At 44.4% G+C, this 24036-nt stretch overlaps 1 protein-coding gene across 3 annotated transcripts in view; it reads right to left on the reverse strand.

Annotated features, from left to right (window-relative positions):
- The window catches only part of LOC148509421 (MORC family CW-type zinc finger protein 3-like), a 266886-nt gene that overhangs the window by 82838 nt on the left and 160012 nt on the right, over window positions 1–24036 (reverse strand). For all 3 annotated transcript variants that reach the window (XM_088443164.1, XM_088443165.1, XM_088443163.1), the window contains exons 11-14: window positions 2796–2915; window positions 2605–2706; window positions 360–375; window positions 160–251 (exon numbers count right to left, since the gene is read on the reverse strand). In XM_088443164.1, the coding sequence (XP_088299290.1) occupies window positions 160–251; window positions 360–375; window positions 2605–2706; window positions 2796–2915 (330 nt within the window). The remainder of the gene's footprint in view (window positions 1–159; window positions 252–359; window positions 376–2604; window positions 2707–2795; window positions 2916–24036) is intronic.

Raw genomic sequence — 24036 nt, forward strand, 5'->3', positions numbered from 1 at the left:
CAAGGCCTCCTCTTGAAGTAAAATGAGATATGACTGTTATACAGCAGAATAGGCCAAACCAAACAACTGTATAGACACCTCTCTTCCTTTTATTTACTGAGGAGATAATACAAAGTGGGTTATTTCTTACTGAGCCACTAAAGTCTATAATATCTTTACCTGTCCTGATGGGTGCCAGGTTGGGTGCTAGGCTGGGCAGTGGTTTCAGGCGTTGCAGTGACATTTTCTTGTCTTGTGCCTTTAAGAGAGGCCTTTACCAACATAACCATTTGAGAGAAGAAATATTATAATGCCAAATATTCTCATATTAAAACAGAAGTGTCAGATTATTTAATGTAGAAGAAATAGAATATATATACCTGTCGTTTAGATTCCCTGTAAGAAAAATATATACAGTATATTAAAATGACATTAATTTATTTGTTTTAGATTTTATATAACAAGATTTAAAATGAATAGTCAAAATTCCAGTTTGCATCACCAGGATTTAATTTTTATTAAGGGGGGTATTCAATTTGGAGCGAAAAGTCCGTCCACATCGGAGGTTTTGCAGGGATAAAGTATCGGGTGCGCGCCCGCTTTATCCCCGCATTCAATTAGAAAGCAGCGAAAACGGGACCTGGCGGAAAAGTAAGTATCGGGAAAAATATGGAATTTTCGGGATTTCATCCTAGGACCCCGCTAATGATGTTCTAACATGGGGGATCACTGTGGGTACCCCCGTCTTTCCCTGCAGAAGGTAATTAGGGTTTTTAAATAGCCGCGGCAGGTGATTTTTCCCGACTTTGAAGAAGTGATGAAGAATAGCATTTAGTTATTTTGTGCACAAAAAAAAACTATGCCCATCAAATTTGGGGTACATGAAAATGGGTGCAAGCATATTTTTAAGTACCTAAAGTGCATTTTGAAAATCCTTCAAAAATGCACCTTCCGCTACCACCCGCATTCTTTTAAACACCTGCCGCATACTTCGGAACCCCCACTGAATTACCGTATATACTCAAGTATAAGTCGACCCGAATATAAGCCGAGGTACCTACTTTTACCCAAAAAAACTGGGAAAACTTACTGACTCGAGTATAAGCCTAGTGTGGGAAATGGCAGCAGCTGGTAGTACCCCCTGTAGTAATCCTCCCCTGGTAATTCCCCCTTTTAGTGCCCCCTGTAGTAATCCCCCCTTTTAGTGCCCCCTGTAGTAATCTCCGCCTGGTAGTACCCCCTGTAGTAATCCCCCCCTTGTAGTTCCCCCAGTGGTAATCCCCCCTTTTAGTGCCCCCTGTAGTAATCGCTCCCTGATAATGCCCCTTGGTAGTGCCCCCTGTAGTAATCGCCCCCTGGTAGTGCCCCCTGTAGTCATCGCCCCCTGGTAGTGCCCCCTGTAGTCCCCCCCCCCTAGTAGAGAGAGACGTGAAAAGAATAAAAAAAAAATAAACACTTACCTTAAACTCCCGCTCCTGGTCCCGCCGCTGTCCGCTCCTCCGGCCGCTTTGCATGGGAGAGACGTCGTCATGACGACGTGTCTCCCATCACCCACTGCGGGAGCCGGAAGATGGCTCCCGCAGTGGGAGCAGCAGCAGCCGCTGAGAGTCTGACAGACTCTCAGCGGCTGCTGATTACACCAAACACGCAGCTGCCGGCTCCGGCGGCTGTGTGTTTGGCAGTGTGTAGCGCTGACCGAACTCCGTCCGGTCAGCGCTACACTTCACTCGAGTATAAGCCGAGGGGGTACTTTTTCAGCACATTTTTTGTGCTGCAAAACTCGGCTTATACTCGAGTATATACGGTAATTTTCGTTATTTAAAAACTTGTTTCCGAAAAATCTTTTTTTTAAAACCCCAAAATTAAAATAGTTTTTTTGGGGTGTCCCTATTTTTTTTTTTTTACTTTTTTGGCACTGTTCATTTTTAGGGGGTATACCCAGGGGTGCAGGCTATTTTTTTAAGCTTGCACCCCTAAACCCCAGTTCTGCACTTTTTTTCCGCCATGTAAAACATGATGAAAACTTTTTTCTAAGACATTTCGCACCGGCCAAAAGTCTTTGAAATTTCATACGGGGATAATTCAAACATGCGAAAATGACGTCATCGGCAATAATTTATCACCGATTCCGCCTTTTCGCAGCCAAATTGAATACGGCACTAAAAGGCAGAATGTTCAAAATAAAGAAAGTGAACTGGGACAGGGGCCGTTTATATTCATTGATGGCAAATATTGTTCTTTCACTTAATTTCAAGAGGTCATAAAATGAGCAAGACGGCTAGTTCCAAAATATTGACATGAACATCCGGATCAAAGATCCTAAATGATTTCTATCCTCTTAAATCAGTAGAAAATTTTACATTCAAAACAATATCTCCATGTAACACTGTACTGTACATGCATAAATGTTTGTTCCAAGTCATATTTGTAGTTAATGAAAATTTTGATTTATACAGTCCCCATTTGAAGTTTATTCTTAATTACCCAGGTTGTTTATTAGTTAACAAATGGCTGTTTCTAGCGTATAGTGGACAGGGACATTTTATACTGACAATGACTGAAGGAAGCAGATACACTAACTCGCTCTGCTATAAACACCCTCCAGGAAACCTAACTTACAGTTACCTGGGTGTTCTCTCATTTATTGAATCAGCATCATCATCATCATCACCACCATCCTCATCATAATCACCATCATCCTCTGGTTCCCCCGGTACACTGCAGTCTCTGTTTCAAGTAAAGCACATAAAGCTCAGTACAACATCTGATACAGAGTAGAATGATAGACACTGTAAGATCAGAATGGTGATATATACCGGAAGTTGGGGTCAGGGTTCATATGACAGGACCAGTCCTCTGGAACCACCGTTTCATCAAAAAGTTTTCTCCATTTCAGACACGTGTCACACTGGGCCCAGTGCTGGGCAGGTTCTTTCCTAAGTAGGCAGAAATAGCACAATCATGACAGACGTCTCCATGTAATAAATCTTGCACATTAGTGGCCACTACCTGAATGCAATTTTTTCTAAGTGCAATGTTATGGATGCAGGTTCAATGAAAACTATGAAGACAGTATAGTCCAAAATGCATGGACTTCTCCGCCAATAAACTAGCACTTTACTTATTTACTAAGTTCTGACTATATCAAATGAGACAGCATAGATCTTTAGGTAGACACGAACGTCTGAGGTTTTTTGTTTAAAAAAACCCTATCTATCTATATATATATATATATATATATATATATATATATATATACTATATAAAAGTGAAAATTTGTCCTTCTGTCTGTCTTTCTATACAAGTCCACAGTTTACAAGCCAAGATCGTGAAATTTTACATACGAGCGTATATTAAAACACGGCGGAGGCAACTAAGAAAAATTTAAATCAAAATTAATTACTGTAAATTTTCAATTAATTAAAACACACAATTTTTACATAGCATTCGCTCTCTACAGGTCAGGTCCGGAATTAGAAAAGGATTTAGCCCACAGTTTACAAGCCAAGATCTCTCATGGTTCTACACCTAAAACACCAAAGAAGAATAAAAGCATTGTCCTGTTTGGTTTATTGTTAGATGCAGATTTGGACACCATTCTTCTTGGGCCATCTGCAAGGTCAATAATAAAAATATTTAAATGTTATTTTCGTTTCATTTCATAACTGAATTTTAGAACATGCATTTTGCTACATACTAAGGAATTATGGAATTTTATTTTGTAGCATATAATCTAAGTCTCTGAACATCATTTACTATGGCTCACGCATGGAGTTTGCAGTACCTTTTAAATGCTGTATGAATTTATTAGGGATGAGCGAGTTCGGTTCTCAGAGAACCAAACTAATCCAAATTTCGGGGATCCGGGGCGATCTGAGCCAAGCTCAGATCTCCCTGCCAGCCCCGTATCCTTCACCCGAGGCAAAACCTTGCGATGCCGCTGCCGTGTCGGGAGGTTTTGTATTGAACGGGCTTAACACTGATTGGCTGACAGACCCGTCTGTCACGGCTCTCAGCCAATCAGCGTTAAGCCCATTTATTATGCACACAGGAAGCAAAAAAAGATAGCGCCCGCCATCCCTCGCTGCCAACACCACCGCTGCCGACACTGCCGGCACCCTTGCAATGCTGGCCCATGTACTGAGGACACCGTTAGCGACCCCCACACTGCCGACACTCCCACACTGAGGACACCACCCTGCACTGCCGACACTGTCAGCACACATGCACTGAGGACACCGCTGGCACCCCCACTCTGCCGACACCTTGCATTGAGAACACCCTTGCACTGCCGACACAGTCAGCAAACCTGCACTGAGGACACCGCCGGCACCCCCGCACTGCCAACATTGCCGGCACCCTGCATGGAGAACACCCCTGCACTGCCGACACAGTCAGCAAACCTGCTCTGAGTACACCGCTGGCACCCCTGCACTGCTGACATCGACGTTACTCTTCACTGAGGACACTGCCATTCCATGTACTGAGGACACTGCCAGCACTGCAATTCCATGTACTGAGGACACTGCCAGCACTGCAATTCCATGTACTGAGGACACTGTCAGCAGCCCCGCTCTGCCGACACTGCTGTCACAGTATGTGCACTGTTGGTGTATCCAACCCACACTGTATAACACACTGTATCCGTGATGGAAATTAGAAACTGAACTGCCATATGTTAGTGCTGCCCACTGTGTCACTTAGCTTAGTCAGCCAGCTAGCTGGATGCAACCTTTTGGCCTTAACTAGATGAAGCAAATAATATTGTGAGGTGGTCAAAATTGTTTGGAAATTACTGGAAATAAATGTTATTGAGGTTAATTATACTGTAGGAACTAAAATAGGCCAGGGTGCAGGGTACCAGTGATTTTGGCAGTGCGGGGGTACCAGCGGTGTCTTTGATGCAGATTTGCTGGCTGTGTCGGCAGTGCAGGGGTACCAGTGGTGTCTTTAGTGCAGGTTTTCTGGCTGTGTCAGCAGTGCGTAGGGTACCAGCGGTGTCTTTAATGCAGGTTTTCTGGCTGTGTCGGCAGTGCGGGGGTGCCAGCGGTGTCTTTAGTTCAGGTTTGCTGGCTGCGTTGGCAGTGCGGGGGTACCAGCGGTGTCTTTAGTGCAGGTTTGCTGGCTGCGTCGGCAGTGCGGGGGTACCAGCGGTGTCTTTGGTGCAGGTTTGCTGGCTGTGTCGGCAGTGCAGGGGTGCCAGCGGTGTCTTTAGTGCAGGTTTGCCGGCTGTGTCGGCAGTGCGGGGGTACCAGCAGTGTCTTTAGTGCAGGTTTGCTGGCTGTGTCGGCAGTGCAGAGGTGCTGGTGGTGTCCTCAGTGTGGGAGTGTCAGCAGTGTGGGGGTCGCTGACGGTGTCCTCAGTACGTTGGGCAGCAGTGCTGGAGTGTCGGCAACTGTGGTGTCGGCATCGAGGGATGCTGCTAGTGGGGGTGCCAGCGGTGTCGGCAGCAGGGGGTGCCTTCGGTGCCAGGCAGCAGGGGATAGCGGGCGCCATCTTCTTTTCTTTTTTTGTACAGTTTTCAATGGGCTTAACGCTGATTGGCTGAGAGCCGTGACAGATGGCTCTCTCAGCCAATCAGCGTTAAGCCAGGTGTAAACGAAACCTCGCGACTCGACAGGATCGCCCCGGATTCCCCAAATTCGGGTGGGTTCGGTTCTCTGAGAACCGAACCCGCTCATCTCTAATATATATATTTTTATATATATATATATATATATATATATATATATATATATATATACATATATATGTATGAAATACAAAAGGTGGAGAATAGCGCCTAATAGTGTAGTATTTAAATAAAATTAGTATTACCACACATGTATGTATATATATATATATATATATATGCGTACCGTATGGCTCAAAATAATGAGCATGTAATGAGCATGTAGAAGCAGATCTTATCAGATGAATTCCCTCTGATCATTCTCAATATTCTGATTTAGATAGACTTAATGCTCAGCCATATGAAAAGAAATGGACAATGCTCCCATAGTGTAGTATTAAACACAATTTTTAATTTAGTATCCGCTATTAGTGCAGTGGGATTTAGACAATTGATGGAGGTAGTGTGTCCCCGGTACCAAATCCCATCTAGTTTCCACATCACTAGGCAGGCGATACCGAGAATGTACAGATACGTCAGAAAAAGTGTCCTCAGTGTCCTAAAAAATGCGGTTGTACCCAATGTCCACTTAACCACGAACAAGTGGAACAGGGCAGACTAATGACTATATGAATGTGACAGCCCACTGGGTAGATGTATCACCTTACGCAGCAACAACAGCAGCGTCACCAGTAGCAGCAGCTCAGAAACGCCAGCTCGTTCCTAGGCAGGCTACGCTGTGTATCACCGGTTTCAGTAAGAGGCACACCGCCGATAACCTCTTAGAGAAACTGAGTGAAATCATCGCCCAGTGGCTTACCCCACTTAGACTCTCCTGGGGATTTGTGTTATCTGACAACGCCACCAATATTCTGCGGGCATTACATCTGGGCAAATTCCAGCACGTCCCATGTTTTGCTCATACAATAAATTTGGTGGTGCAGGATTTTCTGAAACACAACAAGGACGTGCAGGAGATGCTTTGGGTGGCCCGAAAAATTTCTGCCCACTTTCGCCATTCAGCGACTGCGTGCCGAAGACTGGAGCACCAGCAAACACTCTTGAACCTGCCCTGCCATCACCTGAAGCAAGAGGTTGTGACGCAGTGGAACTTAACCTCTATATGCTTAAGAGGATGGAGGAGAAAAGTAATGGACATAGAGAGGGGGGTTATAATAATGGATACAGAGAGGGGCAAAATAATGGACACAGGGGGGATGGATGGGACATAATGGACACAGGGAGAGAACAAAATAATGGACACAGGTGGGTGGGCATAATAATGGACACAGGTGGGACATAAGTAATGGACACCAGTTGGGTATGAAATGCTGATGGCCGGAAAACCGTCTGACTAAATCCCGACGATGCAAGCTCGAAATCCCGACTGGGGCTGGTAAGTACCCTCCCCTCTCCCCCCTCTAACTCTCCTTTAGTGGTGTTTTACCCTAACCTCCCCTCGGTAGTGCCTAATTCTAACCCCCCCCGAGGGTGTGCCTAATCCCAACTCCCCCTCACTGCACCTTACACCCAACCCTCCCGGGGTGGTGCCTAATCCTAATCTCACCCCAGGAGTGCCTAAACCTTACCCCCCCACTCCCTATATCCTAAACCTAACCCTCCCAGGGTGGTGCCTAACCATAAGTCCCACCGGGGATCCCGCTAAATCTAACCCCCCTGCGGCTAAGCGCTAACACTGCCCAGCTTACCTTCGTTTGGGAAGCTGTCCATCTAGATTTCAGCATCGGGATTTAGTCCCACGTCCTTATTTAGACACCGGGATTTAGACAGACGACCTCCCAATTGTCGACAATTTTCACTGTATCCCATGGACACATAGCGGGAACATAATAATAGACACAGGGAGATAACATAATAATGGACACAGAGGGGGGGCATGGGTAATGGACACAGAGGGGGGACATAATAATGGACACAGGTGGGACATAGGAAATGGACAACGGCTGGATATGAAATGCCGACGGCCGGGAAGCCGCCTGACTAAATCCCGATGTTGCAAACCCGAATGCTCGAAATCCCGACTGGGGCTGGTAAGTACCCTAACCCTCCCCTCTCCACCCTCTAACCCTCTTTTAGTGGGGCCTAACGCTAACCTCCCCCCTTCTCCGCACCTTAAACCTAACCCTCCCGGGGTGGTGCCTAATCCTAATCTCCCCCCCAGAGGTGCCTAAACCTAACCCCCCCACCCTGCACCCTAAACCTAACCCTCCCAGGTTGGTACCTAACAATAAGTCCCCCCGTGGGTCCCTAAACCTACAAAAACCACCCCACCCGCGCGTGGCTAAGCGCTAACACTGCCTGGCTTACCTTCGTACAGGAAGCCATCCGTCTAGATTTTGGCGTCGGGATGTTTAGTCCTGCATCCATATTTAGATGCCGGGATATAGACAGCCTCCTTTCCATCGGCATTTTCACTGTGTCCCATGGACACATAGCGGGAACATAATAATGAACACAGGGAGATAACATAATAATGGACATGGAGGGGGACACAATAATAATCACAGATGGGACATAGGTAATGGACACATAGTGAAGACATAATAATGGACACAGGTGGGACATAGGTTATGGACACATAGGGGGGACATACTGTAATAATGGACACAGGAGGGGGAAAGAGGACACAACACAGTGCATACAAATGATGGGGTAGCACAATACAGAACATATAGATACAGATGGTGACTGACAGCACGCCCCCTTTGGTGGGCGTGCCGGGGGAGTGGCTGCCAGACGGAGGCGTTCCCATGGGAACGCCTACCGTCTGAGTCCGGCCCCACTGACATCACTAGTGATGTCAGTGGGAGTGATTTTGGCTCTGATAGAGCCAAAATCACTCCAAGGCTTGCAGTCACCGAGACCCTACCGCAGGGTCTCGCCGCAAGCCCGATGGTCGCGATGGTCTTGACCATCGCGACCATCTTTTTGGCCGCTCGCATATGCTGTGGGTGGTCACCCACAGCTATGCAAGCGGCCAGGAGGCCGCTCCATTTTCTGGTAGGAGGGCACTGATTCAGAGCGAGCGCTCTGGTCAGAGCGTCCGGCTCTGAATCAGGCCCATAGTCATATAACTATAAAACAGGCATATAGTGAAACTAATAATTATACTTGAGATCAACTGCTAGACCCTAAAATATAAACGATGTACAACAAGGGATCAGATTTGTGGGAACATTTAAATATAGTACTAATATCTCCACCATTATATCTGCATTTTTTTATATAGAGTAATGCATGTGATTTAGATTGAACAAGGGTTGATATTGAAAGACACGAGATAACATATATATACTTATTCTGAATATCGTTTAATCATATATTTAGACATTGAGTAAAGGCATCACACACAGAACCTCATTCAGAGTCGTTTGCAAAATGCGAGCGCTCGCTCTGAATGAGGGCGGCCGCATCCATTTTGAGAGCCGGCCTCCTGGCCGCTCACTAGGCTGTGGGTTACCAACCACAGCTCTAGCGAGTGACCAGGTTGGTGGTCGCGATGGTCAAGACCATTGCGACCATCGGGGCTTGCGAGGAGACACTTGCGGTTGAGCCGAAAGCTCTCCCACCGACATCACTGGTGATGTCAGTGGGGCAGCCCACAAATGGCAGTCGTTCGCATGGGAACGCCTCCGTTTGTGAAGCCACCCCCCCGCCACGCCTACAAAACGGGGCGAGCTGTCGATCACCATTGACAGCCGCCCCTTTTGTAGTGAGCTCCAGAGCGAGAGAATTTCTCTCTCGCTTCGGGGCTTGCGCACGCGCAGTGCGGCCACTGCGCGTGTGCAGAGGCAGCCATCGACACGCTTGCGAGCATTCAGGCACTTGCGAGCGGGTCTGAATGAGACCCCCAGCATATTTTAATTTATCTAACATTTCCTTCTTCCACTTTCTAAATTTTACCTTCATTTTTCGCTTTTTTATTTACATACACATATTAAAATGTTGTTAATAAAAGTTATATTTTAACTATTAGTGCACCACAGTTGACACTTCCAATCCTGTCCTTTCAATATATGTATATACTCTTTTTGAGACCTGAGTTGGGTGGGCCCTTAAAAAAATTTTATATGGGGCCCACAAAGTTCTAGTTATGCCCCTGTTCACAACCCCCCATTCAGGTAAGATATCCAACATCTCCAATCATTAAAGAAGAGGTGAAACATACTAATTTAATTTATTCTCCAAGATGATCTCTCCTATGTTGAGGATCGAGTATTTCTTTACAGTAACATTAGACAAAACAAATGAATGACACTCTCAGACGTCTTTATGACATACTGTAGATAATTGGAGTTGCAGAAATAATCCTAGATTTAGAAGCATTCCAGAGGACATTCTATATCAAGGTCTTGTTAATGTGCTCACTGAAATATTCAATGAGCTATTAAAGAATGGCTCAGACTGTCAAATACATTTCAAAGGGCTCTTTGACCGCAAGGTTTGCCTTCAGATAAACCCTCAACATCTAGGCAATAACGGGATAGGCAGCCATCTAGGGGCCCGTGCCTCAGGGGGACCCCCGCTGCTGTACCCAAAGTGAGCTGCCAGGCTGATGGAGAGAGTCAAGCCACATCATAGCCCAAGTCTGGATCCTTCCTCTCCCTCTTGCCAGATGCAACACTCACTTCTGGCTCTCCTCAGCACAGATCGGCTACTTCCTGTCACACTCTGGCTAAGATGATTCTCTGCCACGAGACTAGAAGACGTGGACCCAGGTTGAGGAGGGAACAGGAGGTGAGGGGCCTGGATTAGTGTCTTCCTCATCCAGTGGCGGAACTCCCGGAGACAATGGAGTAATTTGCCGCCGAGCGCCAGCCCTGAAAGGGGCACCTGGCTCCATTGTCCCCGGGAGCTGCATGGAGAAGGAGCGCCACTGAACGGTGCTCCACCTCCATTGGCGTAACTACAGAGGCTGTAGGGGGTGCAGTCGCACCCCCTGCACCCTCCATTTGCCGGGTGCCCACTGAGTGTGTTACCAGCGGGCGCCCGGCTCCTATTCAAAGCCCCGGCGGCAGCCGGAGGACGGAGCTCACTCCGTCTTCCGGGTCCCGCAGTGCACTATGGGAGTGACGTTATTCCCAAAGGAACGCCTGCCTTTTGGGGGCGGCCCTACTGACATCACACGTGATGTCAGTAGTGAACTTCCTGCTCTATTAGAGCAGGAAGATCACTGGGGCTTGCTGTGGATGAGACCCTACCACAAGGTTCTCATCGCAAGCCCGATGGTCGCGACCATCACCAGGCCGTCCGCTAAAGCTGTGAGTGATCACCCACAGCTTAGCGAGCGGCCTAGAGGCTGGTGGAAAAAAAAAATGGCCCGCCCTGATTCAGGGCCTCAGTACACACACTGTGGCCTCTGACACAGCACAGGATAATGGTATCACGAGATGGTACTTGAATGATGAACTCAGTACACACGCTGAGGATTCAGCTGTGGAGCTAGAACAGAAGATGACTCTTAATAGTTTGTACTCAGAAGATGTTCTGAGTACACACCGTGGAAAACACTAGGAACAAGTCACTAGAAGGAATGGAGCTTGGAACCTGGAACGCTGCAATAGAAAGTTAACACTGGAAGTAATGACATTGTACAGGCAACTTCCTGTTGTCCAGAGCCCGGTTATATACCCTAAGGTAGCAGTCCATTGGAGGACACTGTCAGCTGACCGCAACAAACCCTACCATTGGTTAAAGGGTTAGTCAGGTGAAAACAGACCGCCATGGCCGCTTCCACGACGGTAGCCGCAGAAACCACATCACGGAGCGAGCACATGGACTCCCCAGCAGACCCCAGGTACAATCTTCAGCGCATCACTAGCCGCTGCACCTGGCGTCCAACCACTCTAGAGATCAGGGGAAGCCGGCGCTGAGGTGAGTAACAGCCGATCCTAGGCCACAACCTGACATTTTTTTCTCATGAGCACAGTTGCTGCAAATAAGCACAGTGGTGGGTTACTTGATCCTGGCTGCTGCAGCTGGTCCCTGTTGCCTCTGCTGGATACTTGCCCTCCCAGCATCTTGCTGTCCCATTTATATTTATTTATTTTCCTTCATGTTTGCCTTGCTTTCACAATCAACAAGTGAAAGCAAAAGCTGCGAGTGGCCTGTCAGCGACAGCGCTGACACAAGCAGCCTGAGCCTGTTTATATTTCATATATACGTATATGCATGTTTAGTTTATTGATGCATTTTTTCATGTTATTGTGTATTCCTGTATATTTAAATCCTCAATTTCTCTATTCTTTTTTCATTTTATTTGTGATTTTTATCTGTGTTTTAACACACCTTGGATTGTTAAATAGATTGACTACTTTCTGCTAACTAATTATAAAAAGCAAACAATTCTGGCGCCTATACCCATATATAGTCTTCTCAATGAGAGTAATATAGATTTTGCAGCAGATTACACAAACTCTGTGTGTTTGTATTATGAAATTGCAAGAAAAAATACGTGATCTGCGCTAACTCTATATACCCCTCTAAAATCAAAAATAGATGTAAATAATGGGTGAGTGGTATTACGTATGTATAAAAATATTTATTTACCACTTAAAATGACCCATAGATGGGGTAGCGCTGTACAAAATTAATAAACAATAAATATGAATCTGACAATACATAAATATAAAATCACAAAGTTACACTGTTGTAATTAATACATAGATTGTTTAGAATGTTGCTAGACACTGATTTGCCACTGTGTTCTATTTTTCACAGTGGATTTAAGCCTATATGGGAGACATTATGTTGGATCATCTCATGTGTGCATACAAACGTAAGGCTTACTAAAACCTATAGAATACAACAAGCGCTTGTGACCACAATACGGGCACTGACTTTAATTGCCTGTCTAATAGGCTGAAGTTAATGATTCTAATAGCTTTATACACGTGACAATTCTCTAAATCAGTGTTTGACCCATTATTTAAATAGGTATAACATTGTGCTTATATATGGCAGCGTGATTAGTTCCGCTTACAAGAAAGCCTTCTCAGTTAATGATTACAATATCTGTTTACCTTCATTTGTATCCAAAAGTGGCAAATCAGTGTCTAGCAACATTCTAAACAATCTATGTATTAATTACAACAGTGTAACTTTGTGATATTATATTTATGTATTGTCAGATCCATATTTATTGTTTATTAATTTTGTACAGCGCTAACCCATCTATGGGTCATTTTTAGTGGTTAAAAAATATTTTTATACATACTTAATACCATTCATCCATTATTTACATCTATTTAGATTGATATTTTATTTTAGAGGGGTAAATAGAGTTAGTGCAGATCACGTCTTTTTTCTAGTTATAAAAAGCACTACATTTCTGGCAACATTTCACATAGTAACCATGTATGCTCCTAATTCATCTCAGTGCTTTCTAATCTACTAATTAGAATGACTACAAATAGGAGGAACATGGAGGACAAATATTGTCTCGAAAAAGTTCCCTGAAGCAGAATGAAACGCGTTGACATCCTGGTCTGCTTCCACCTTCTCTATCTACTGCCCCGTGAGGTTTGGTTTAAGCTCTGGTCACCACTCTTAATTTATGGTTCGCCCAGCTGTCATGCTGATTCCACATGCACATATTATTGAAACTACACTAAACTATGTGTGTCTATGAGAACCAGTCCAGGGATGAGCTACCAGTGCTGCCCCGTGTAGGATTTCACAGCTCTGACTACACAGCCATTCACTACCGGTCAGCCGAGACTGCCACATATGGCTTTTCTCCTAACTGTCCTTGGACGCAGGGATTTGTTTAAATCAGTGATGAGTTGCACTTCAGACATATAATTGTACACTTCAAGCTGCAGTATTGAATTGATTACATTGTTACCAGCATATACGGCGACTTTTATTCATTATTCCAGAAACTTTATGCATTTAAGCAAAAAAGGATTCCATTGTTATTATACATTGAAATATACCTGTGGAAGGACTAATCTAATTACCAACATTGGATGACTAGTGTAAGTTGGAACTTTTAGGTGAAAGATTTTAGAGATTGATTTTATTTTTCATTTTATTTTTATGTATATTTATGTATATTTATGTATATTTGTTTGTTTGAATAAGCTTTCATGTGTATGTGTACTCTTTACTGAGTTGAGTTGTTGGTGCCATAATATGGATTACAACAGTAGTCAAATAGTGGTGTCCACTGTGTACTACTAATCCTACCTCTGCACAACACAAATGATTGTCTCAAACACATTCAGAGGGCAAGTAATTCCACAGATTGACTCTTGACAAGGCACACCCGTTAATTCAAAACCATTCCAGGAAACTATCTCATTAAGCTGACTGAGAGAATGCCAAGAGTGTGCAAAGCTGTCATCCAAGCAAAAGGGTGCTACTTTTAGGAATCTAAAATAGAAAACATATTTTGATTTGTTGAACACTTTTTTGTTTACAACATAATTCCATATGTGTTCTTTCATAGTTTTGATGTCTTCAGTATTAATCTACTATGTTGAAAATAATTAAAATAAACAAAAACCATTGAATGAGAAGGTGTGTCCAAACTTTTGACTGGTACTGTATATATATATATATATATATATATATATATATATATATATTTATATATATATATATTAGATAGATAGTTCTTATAACCTGGCATGTTAAAATAAAGTCAATATTCATGTAGGTATGTAGTTAATATTCCTACCATTGGGATGCCAGCTGCCGAAAACCTGAACTGTGGCCAGAAGACCGGCATCAGTGGAGATGCTGACGCCAGAATCAGACAGCTGGCATCCCTATTGTAAGTATAGCGGGTGGGGTAGATCTTAGCTGCAGGGGGTGGAGGGTTAGGTTTAGGCACCACGGGGGGATTAGGCTGCTGGAGGGGGGGGGAGGTTAGGGTTAGGCTGCCGACAGGTGGGGTTAGGTTTAGACACCATCTGGGGGAGGTTAGGTTTAGGCACTAAGGGGGGAGGGTTAGGTTTAGACACTAAGGGGAGTGGGTTAGGTTTAGGCACTAACTGGGAGGGTTAGGGTGCGAGGGAGGGTTATTAGGATACAGGAAAGGAGGATTAGGGGGTGAAGGGGGAGGGTTTGAGTACTTACTGTACCCATGTCGGGATTCTCAGCATTGGGATGCCGCTGTCGGTTTTTTGACAGCTGGCATCCCGAGTGCCAGGCTTCCATACCCAACCCATTCATATATTTAAATGCAAGTGATTTATGCAACATTGTTGGAAGAATCTTCAGACTTTATGGCCATACCCGACTTTTATTTTGTTTAATCTTTGGACAGAAACTATGAAGCATAAGTATTGTCACTTTTCAATGGCTTCTCTATACCAATACTTTTTCCAGAGCCCCCCCCATTGTGTGATCCCACTTTCCTACATTAGTGCTCATCATATTCCAACATCATATGCCACTGATTTTTTATTCGGTACCCACACAAGGTTATTCCTTGTTTGTTTTTTTTTACGGAAGATTGTATTCTCGGGAAATACCATTAGTCTTTTTACTCATTCTAACATGTAAAAAAAATGTAACCCAAATGGCCAAAAAAGTGTTTATTGAAACCTCAAGAAAAGGAACCAAAACCAAATGTAATTTCTGTTTTTTCTTATAACCACCACAAAGAAATACTTTCACCGATAATCCAATTTCCAAAGTGATAAAAAGCAGGATTCTATGGGACATATACAATTAGGCGCAAGGTTTAGCGAGGAAAAAACCTTGCGCCAAATTTAGAAATACCACGGGTATGCACGCCCCCGCTACCTGCGGTATTCAATTAAAAAAATAGTGGTCGCGGGGTTTTCAGCTTTGAAAACCCTGCGCCGCATAAATTAAAAAAAATAAAATCTTCACTTACCTGGCCGGGGATATCCGGTAGTCTCTGCGGCTCCCGGTGGCCTCCCCTCTCTCGTGTTAGGGGTTGCTGGGAGGGCTCCTGGGAGGCTCCAGGGGCAGGTGGGAGGGGCAAGGGCTGCTGGGAGATATAGTTGTCCCAGCGCCCATTCTGGGGGGCCACACATACACAAGGGGTTACACACACACACTCACTCATACACACTTACAAGCACCACACACTGACATACTCACACTGCTGCAGAATAGCCGGCTCCTGACACTCGATGCAGAATACAGCACTTTAGAAGGTTAGTAAGTAAGGACTAATTAAGCTAATTGGAAACTTCCAATTGCTTAATTAGTCCAAGGGGGTTGAGCCAGGGTGCCAAAGCAAGTCCCACTGCTTTTTCCTAAAAATAAAGTTTTTGGGAAAAATCACGCTTGCTCAGGAGGTGCGTGAAAAAAAACCTCCCGGCAAGAAAAAAATAAAAAACCCGCACCTGCAGGATAAAACTCGCAGGTGCGGGTTTTTTGCTATTCACGGACCAAAATGTATATGCCCCTATGTGTATGGTTTGAAATAAACAAATCTGTAATTAAAATGACAATGCATTTTTTTTTTCCAATTCGCTATCTCGATTTAAACGCTTACTATGCGCAGGAAGAATTTGGTAGCCCAACAAAGCCTACTATATTATAAACTAGAAAAACGACCGCATTAAATGAGGGATCACTTTTTTTTGTTTGACACAAGATGTGTAGCACTGTATACATTGCCAACGCAAAATGACTGGTTACTCGCGGTCATTGCCATAGAAATGAATGGAGAAGCACTGATTGGCTGAGAGGGGCAGCTCCCATCCCATTTTATTTTTGGGGTCCATACTTTACAAGAAATTCCAGCCCTGGGCTGCCATATTTCCCCCTATTTTCCAATGCCAGGCTCAGAGGTCCGGGGCTGATTATTGATTTAGTGGGGGACCCCATACATTTATTTTCCTAACACACCTGCGTTTTTCCATCCACTCCCCGTTGACACCTCCAAATTATCCCTATCTGTAAAACATTACATCCTCACTGCGAGCGACATTGCAAAGGTACCTTGATACGTGTGCAGTGCGATCGCATCGGATAATAATCGCTCAGTTGAGTGAACATCAGCATTATGTACAAACATGAATCTGGTCCAACATGCAGTGTTCTCATAATAAATGATTTTTCTTTTTCCATACATTCTTCTTTCTAACTTAACATAAATATGCATAAACTAGCGTTTACATATGGTTACCGGGCCATTTATCATTGATGAATAGGCCCCTAAATGTCTTAACTTTAAATAATAATAAATCACCACAAATTGATTCTTTTTATAACACTATGATATCTTTTCTCTCTCTTTTCTTATCTTTATACATTGACCACGGTCGTATCTATAATGGGTGCAGTGTGTGCGGGGCACACAGGCCCCCGGGTCCAGGGGGGCCCCCACATCGCACCCATATTATTTTAAAATTACCTGTCCGTGGTCCCGCGGAGGGTGTCGGCGCTGCTAAGAACACTGGAAAATGGCCGTCGCGGCCATTTTCCCGGCGATCTGCACATGCGCAGTAGACTCCAGGCACACTCTAGTGCCTGGAGTCTACTAATGCTCCGGTTGCTGGCCAACCGCATCAGTCGGCTGCCGGCCACCAGGAAGAGAGGAGGGGGCCCCGCTCGGGGAGTGCACACGGTTCCCCTCCTCTCATAAGGCGCCCCTGACATTGACTATTACTGCAGAGCAAAACCAAATAAACATAGGTAGAGAGATGAACATGGCTCGGAATAGGAGATGCACAAACAGAAACGGTAGAGCTGAATGTAAATGCTAGGATCTTAGGAAACAAAATCCCAGAATTAATTGCAATAGTGACAAGGGATGATCTGGATGTTGTGGCAATTATGGAGTCATGGTGCAATGAAAATCATGACTGAGACAGAGCTATACCGGGAAATACTTTATTTAGAAGGATAGATTGGGAAGAATAGGAGAAGGAGTAAAAATGTATGGGGAAAAGAAAAACAAATACTACTATAATACAAAGTATTGAAGAAACAAATGAGGTCCTTTGGGTGACCATAGAAATGAGGCAGAAAGAGATTCTTTGCACTGGGGTGATCTATAGACCATCAGGTCAGAAGGAGGAACGGGACAGGAACCTATTGCAGGACATCACTAACATTGCATTAAAAGAGAGGTAGTAATCTACCTAGGAGGGATCTTTTTCAAGTTCTGCTAGAAGTACTTTCTAAATTCCATCAAGCAATTGGTGAGGGAATCCACTCGCAAAGTCTCAATATTGGACTTAATATTTACAAATGGTGACGGAATATCTGACGTAAATGTGGGTGAGAACCTAGGTTCCAGTGACCGTCAAGCAGGATGGTTTAGTATAAATACTGAAATTGGTTAAAATAAATGGATTTAACCAATTTGTCTGATATACCATTTTTGGCTGTTTTCCAGCAATTTATAGGATCTCTAGCAGCATGGATTTTCTGGGAGGAGATCATACCTAAAGCTTCCCGCAGCCTGGCCGGGTCCTGGCAGCTTGCGAGGCCAGGAAGTCTGCGTGCACCCACATAGATTCTGGACTCGTCCCTCCCGGAAAACGAGGGCGATACGATCAAATATGGTTGAGATTAGCATAAGGTTAAAAAAGGGCAGATTAAATGTGCCAAATGGTGTTACGATCCGCTGCTAGGATTTCTGACAGAATTAGCAGTTTCTAGTTTTGGCTGTTGCTAGGCAGCAGGGAAGCTGTCAGTATTGTGGAAGCTTCCAACTGCAGCCAGCCTGTAATCAAACTCTCTATGTGTGTGCATTCAGCTGCACTGACAATTAAGGAAGATGATTGCATTTGTCCCTCTTCCTGTTATATTGCAGCCACTCCCAGTATTCCCTGCTGGTGATAGCTAATACTGTACCTTGTGTTCTGCCTGGTCCGTTCCATGTGTATCATTCTGGTCACCTGCTCTACATATGCCCATCTGTGTCTGCCAGTTTACTACGTTCTTGTGAAACTTTAATTACTGTTTCTACCAACTGCAAGTATTACCAAACCTATGCTGTTACAATGAAGGTCATCTCTGCTGCTGTGTATCTGCTAATACAAATATCTGCCTTGCACAAGTGTATACAGTATTATATATAACCAACAGTCAGGCACTCCCACAGCCACTGTGATATCCACCGATGCCTTCTGGCACAATTTAAACCACTTAACTACAAACAAACAGTCTCACTCTGTGTGGTTCCAATGAAAAAAACTGTATTGGATCACATCAAAAACATGACTTCCGATGTTTCGGGGCTCAGACGCCCCTTTGTCAAGGTGAAGAGATGAGAGTAAAAGATAAAGTGAAAAGCTTACCTTAATATAGGTGTATAAGCTTGCCGTGAGTGCAGCAAAAGTTGAGACTCATGGACGCGCTGGCCTGTCCTGCGTGTCTCACTTGGATGACGTCACCGGGCTGGCAGTGTCACGTTGCTAGGTAGCCAAGGACGCTGTCCGGTTAGCAACGCATCTCCATAGGAAAGTAAACTGTGAATGGAACACCAAGCATATAAGAAAAATTGGAAAGAGAATTATAGAGAATAAAAACAAACACACACACACAAAAAAAAAAAATTATATATATATATATATACATATATATATATATATATATATATATATATAAATATGTATACACACAAGATATGGATCACTAGTGTCCGGTTCGTTGGGCTCTAATACGCATATGATTGGGTGAATGAAGATGGAGATAGCATTAATAATGAGACTGGACTAGAACAAAAGTCTGCCCTAATAATGTTGGACATTTACTCTAATGTAATCATGGCTAGCATCCTTGAGGACTATAGAGGTGTGAGTCTGTGTGGACTCGTGTGTAACCTGATTGTGTTACTCACAACCAGTGTCCACTGTCCTGAAACAATAGAGGGATACTGACAGAACCGAGCGGATAAGTAGGTACTATCTGGCCCGTCTAATTCTAATCTGACACTCTCCGGTGTAGTAAATGTATGGATTTGTAAGGTAAATCATGCTAGAATACATTCCAGGACATTTTCTCATTAAGTCCTTTAGGACTAACAGTGTCTAATATATAAATCCATCTTGCTTCAACTTGGAGGAGCTTGCCAGGTCTGTCCCCACCGTGAATGGATTTGGGAATGTGGTCGATGGCTAGATGTTTCAGGCTGTCCATAGTGTGGCCCTTCTCTAAAAAATGTTGGACTACTGGCTGGTCAGATGACTTCTTAGCCAAGGCTGCTTTGATGGCTGAGTGGTGGAGTGCATCCTCTCTCTCATTGTTCTTGTGGTCCCACATAAAAAAGCCCACAAGGGCAAATGATAACGTATATGATGAACAATGATGTACATGTGAGTACATGTCTGATCTTAAAAATGCGGTCGGTGTGAGAATGTTTGAATGTTGATCCTGTCATCATAGTACGACATGTAGTGCATTTCAGGCACTTGTAGCATCCTGGCGAAAGTTTGAAGAAATGTTCGTTGGGCCTGAAAAATTTGTTATGTCAGAATGCACCACGTAATCTCTGATATTTTTTCCTTTGGTAAAACAAGCCATAGAGCATTTGTTCTTGAAACACTTGAGTTCCTTGTCTGTGGATACTATGGGCCAGAGCACCCTAGTGCCTCTCCGTAACACAGAACTAGATGAATTGAATCTACTTGTCCATGGGATGATGGAATCTGCTTTTCTTTCTTTAGCTTCCAACCATTGGGGCCTCGGTATAGTTAATGCTTCCTGCTTCTATTTAAGAAGACGTTTGGAATCATATCCCCCTGGACAAAAAATTCAACTTTGTCCACTTCACCCTCTTTGATGCTCCGATCACTGGTGATACGTGAAATCCGGATCATCTGGGTTTTAGGCAGTCCATTTTTAAGTGCCATGGGGTGTTGGCTGTTAGCCCGGAGCAGAGTATTCTTGTATGTGGGCTTCCTATATGTTCCGATGTGTATCTCTCCATTTCGGATGGTAATTTGTACATTTAAATAATTTAAGGAATCTTTGTTCATCTGATACCTGAATTTGATGGGAGAATTTTCAGCATTGATGTTGTCCATGAGCTGAATAAATTCTGATTCCTCTCCTTTCCATAACATGAACAAAAGGATGTTCTTAGAGATATGTGGGTTACTAAAGAATATCCTTTTCTCTTCCTCGAACATAAAGATGTTCGCATAAGACGGTGCCACATTACTGCCCATGGCACATCCCTTGAGTTGCGGGTAAAATTTATCATAAAATAAAAATAAAATCCTGGTAAGAGTTAATTCCAGGAGTTTGAAAAAAAATAGGATTCACATCCACTACGTCCATCTTTTCACGTTCCAGGAATAATTTAATTGCCCTCAGCTCTCCATCCTGGGGGATATTGGTGTCCAAACTATAGACATCCATTATGCAGATGATTGTATTCTGCGGAATTACAGACAACCCTTCTAACCAGTTCAATAAATCTGTAGTGTCCTTTATGAAAGAGGGTTGTCTCATCACCAGGGGCTGTAGAATACTGTCCAAAAATTGTGATATGGGCTGGTATAACGAGTCCCTTGCGGAGATAAAGGGTCTCCCCGGGGGTCTCGTAGGGTCCTTATGTATTTTAGGAACTGTGAAAAATATAGGGACAACTGGAAATTCCTGTGTGAGAGCCACTTGTAGTGTTTTGGAAATATGACCTTCATTGTTAGCACTGAGCAGCACCAAATCCAGTTCCTGCTTGAAGCCTTCTGTGGGGTCTGACTGGAGCAGGCTATAAGTATCGATGTTTGACAATTGACATAAGTCCGCACTACACAGCACAAACACACAGCCAGCGGTGCCGGCAGCGGCTGTGTGTTTGTATTAGTAGCCGATGAGAGTCAGACAGACTCATCGGCTGCTGCGCCCACTGCCGGAGCCTCCATCTTCCGGCTACTGCAGTGGCTGATGGAAGAGACATCATGATGTCTCTCCCATCATGCATAGTGGGCCGGACCCCGGAGGATGCCGGACAGAGGAGCAGATTATGGAGTGGGTTTTTTTTTTCATGTGTGTGTCTGGCCAGGGGTGGGGAGTGTGGATGGAGTACTACTAGGGGCACTTCGGGGGGTACTACTAGGGACACTGCTGGAGATACTACTAGGGGCACTGCTGGGGGTACTACTACAGGGGGCACTGCACACTGGTAGGACCACTGCATAGAGGGGGGTACTGGGGGACACTGCATAGAGGGGGGTTACTACTAGGGGCACTGCTGGGGATACTACTGGGGGCACTGCACACTGGTGGGACCACTACTGGGAGACACAGCATAGAGGGGGATTACTACTAGGGGTACTCCTGTGGGGACTATTGTTGAGGGGGGACTGCTACTGGGGGCACTGCTGGGGCAGACTGCTACTGGGGGCACGGCTGGGCTGGGCTCGGCTCTGTGTGGCTTGAAGGGGGCCCCTGCAACTTAGTTGCCCTGGGGCCCCCACAAGCCTTAAACTGGCCCTGGATTGAGGGATTAGATGACTGTGGGTCATTGACAGGAGAGGAATCAGAATTTATACAGCTCATGAGCAACATCAATGCTGAAAATTCTCCCATCAAATTCACGCACCAGATGAGCAAAGATTTCTTAAATTATTTAGATGTACAAATTACCATCCGAAATGGAGCGATACACATGGGGACATATAGGAAGCCCACAGACAAGAATAATCTGCTCCGGGCTAACAGCCACCACCCCATGGCACTTAAAAATGGACTGCCTAAATCCCAGATGATCCGAATTTCACGTATCACCAGTGATCTGAGCATAATAGAGGGTGAAGTGGACTAGGTCATTCAGAAATTTTTGTCCCGGGGATATGATTCCAAACATCTTCTTAAACAGAAGCAGGAAGTATTAACTATACCGAGGCCCCAATTGTTGGAAGCTAAAGAAAGAAAAGCAGATTCCATCATCCCATGGACAAGTAGATTCAATTCATCTAGTTCTGTGTTACAGAAAGCCACTAGGGCGCTCTGGCCCATAGTATCCACAGACAAGAAACTCAAGTGTTTCAAGAACAAATGCCCTATGGCTTGTTTTACCAAAGGAAAAAAATATCAGAGATTATGTGGTGCAATCTGACATAACAAATGTTTCAGACCCAATGAACATTTCTTCAAACTTTCTCTCTAAGGCGCCAGGATGCTACAATGATGGGATCAACATTCAAACACCCTCACACGACCGCATTTTTAAGATCAGACATGTACTCACGTGTACATCATTGTTCATCGTAGAGGAGTAGCTTGGAACCATGGCGCCCAGAGAAGTGCATGTCATAGCGCCCCCACCGTGTACTGAACTGTGCCAGTTGGGTATGGCCAGTCTGTAGGGGAATACTGAAGTGAAGAGAGAAACAGCAAACAGTGGCAGTATCATGTTGGGTGTTGAGGTCCCATTGGGGGAATAGAATGCTTCGATGATGCACTGATCTGACATTAAGGGGTAGCTCCTTTGGCACTGCTTTATTTATGTATAGCACCTAGGATCTGACTTTTATCTCATTTGAATCATTGTTATTAGTCAATAGAGGAGATTGTATTATATATTCTGATCATTTAATTTAAATTGACAGAATATATGTGCTAGAGTGAGATTACACAGGGTGCACAGCTTATTACTGCAATTACTGCCCCCAGCAGCTGTCACTGGAGTGGGGACACCTTTGGGAAGCTCCATTCTCAACTATGCTCCTACATTGCAAATTTACATTGCACCTACAGTATATTACTGTCAGTACTACTAATCATGTTCTGTCTACCACCATTATTATTATTATTCTAGGTCTCCTAATATTTTTTAAAATACTTTTCAAATAACACTGTGCGGCCATGCCTGGGAATATCTCATTACTTTATATAGCAAAGCAGTGACTCTTTTTAATCTGATACCTCATAACTGAAGTTTAGAACTTTACCTCAGATCTGTTACTTCTAAGTCCACTAAAACACAATGAATGAATGAATGAGGAGAGAAGTAGGGAGAGGATCAAAGAGGAGAGGAGAGGTGACAGAAGCCAATTAGAAAGGAGAGGAGAGGGGCAAATAATTGATCAGAGAGGGGTGGTGACAGAAGCCAATAAGGAGAGGAGAGGGGAGGGACAAAGAGTTGATCTGAGAGATGTGGCAAAAGAAGCCAATAAGAAAGGAGAGGGGAGGGGCGAAGAACCGATCACAGGGTAGAGAGGGGAGAGAATTAAAGAGGTGAGAAGTGAATGTAATCAATCTGACAGGTAAGGGGAGGTGACAGAAGATGGTCACAGAGGAGGGAGGGCCGGAGGGGAGGCAATATGGGAACCTTGAGGAAGCATGAAATGTAGAAACGGATCTCAGATGTGTAACTTATTTAGAACATAGAGCAAACAAACCAAGATAAAACTAACAGGCGGCCATCATACCATGCAGCGCCCCATGAATTCCAGAACCCTGGATGGCGCCCTCTGTCAATTTTGGTGCCCGGAGCTCGTGCTCCACTGGAACCACCCTCGCTACTCCCCTGGTTC

The sequence above is a fragment of the Taudactylus pleione genome, unplaced genomic scaffold (assembly GCF_031769625.1).
Source record: "Taudactylus pleione unplaced genomic scaffold, aTauple2 ptg000327l, whole genome shotgun sequence".
NCBI lineage: Eukaryota > Metazoa > Chordata > Amphibia > Anura > Myobatrachidae > Taudactylus > Taudactylus pleione.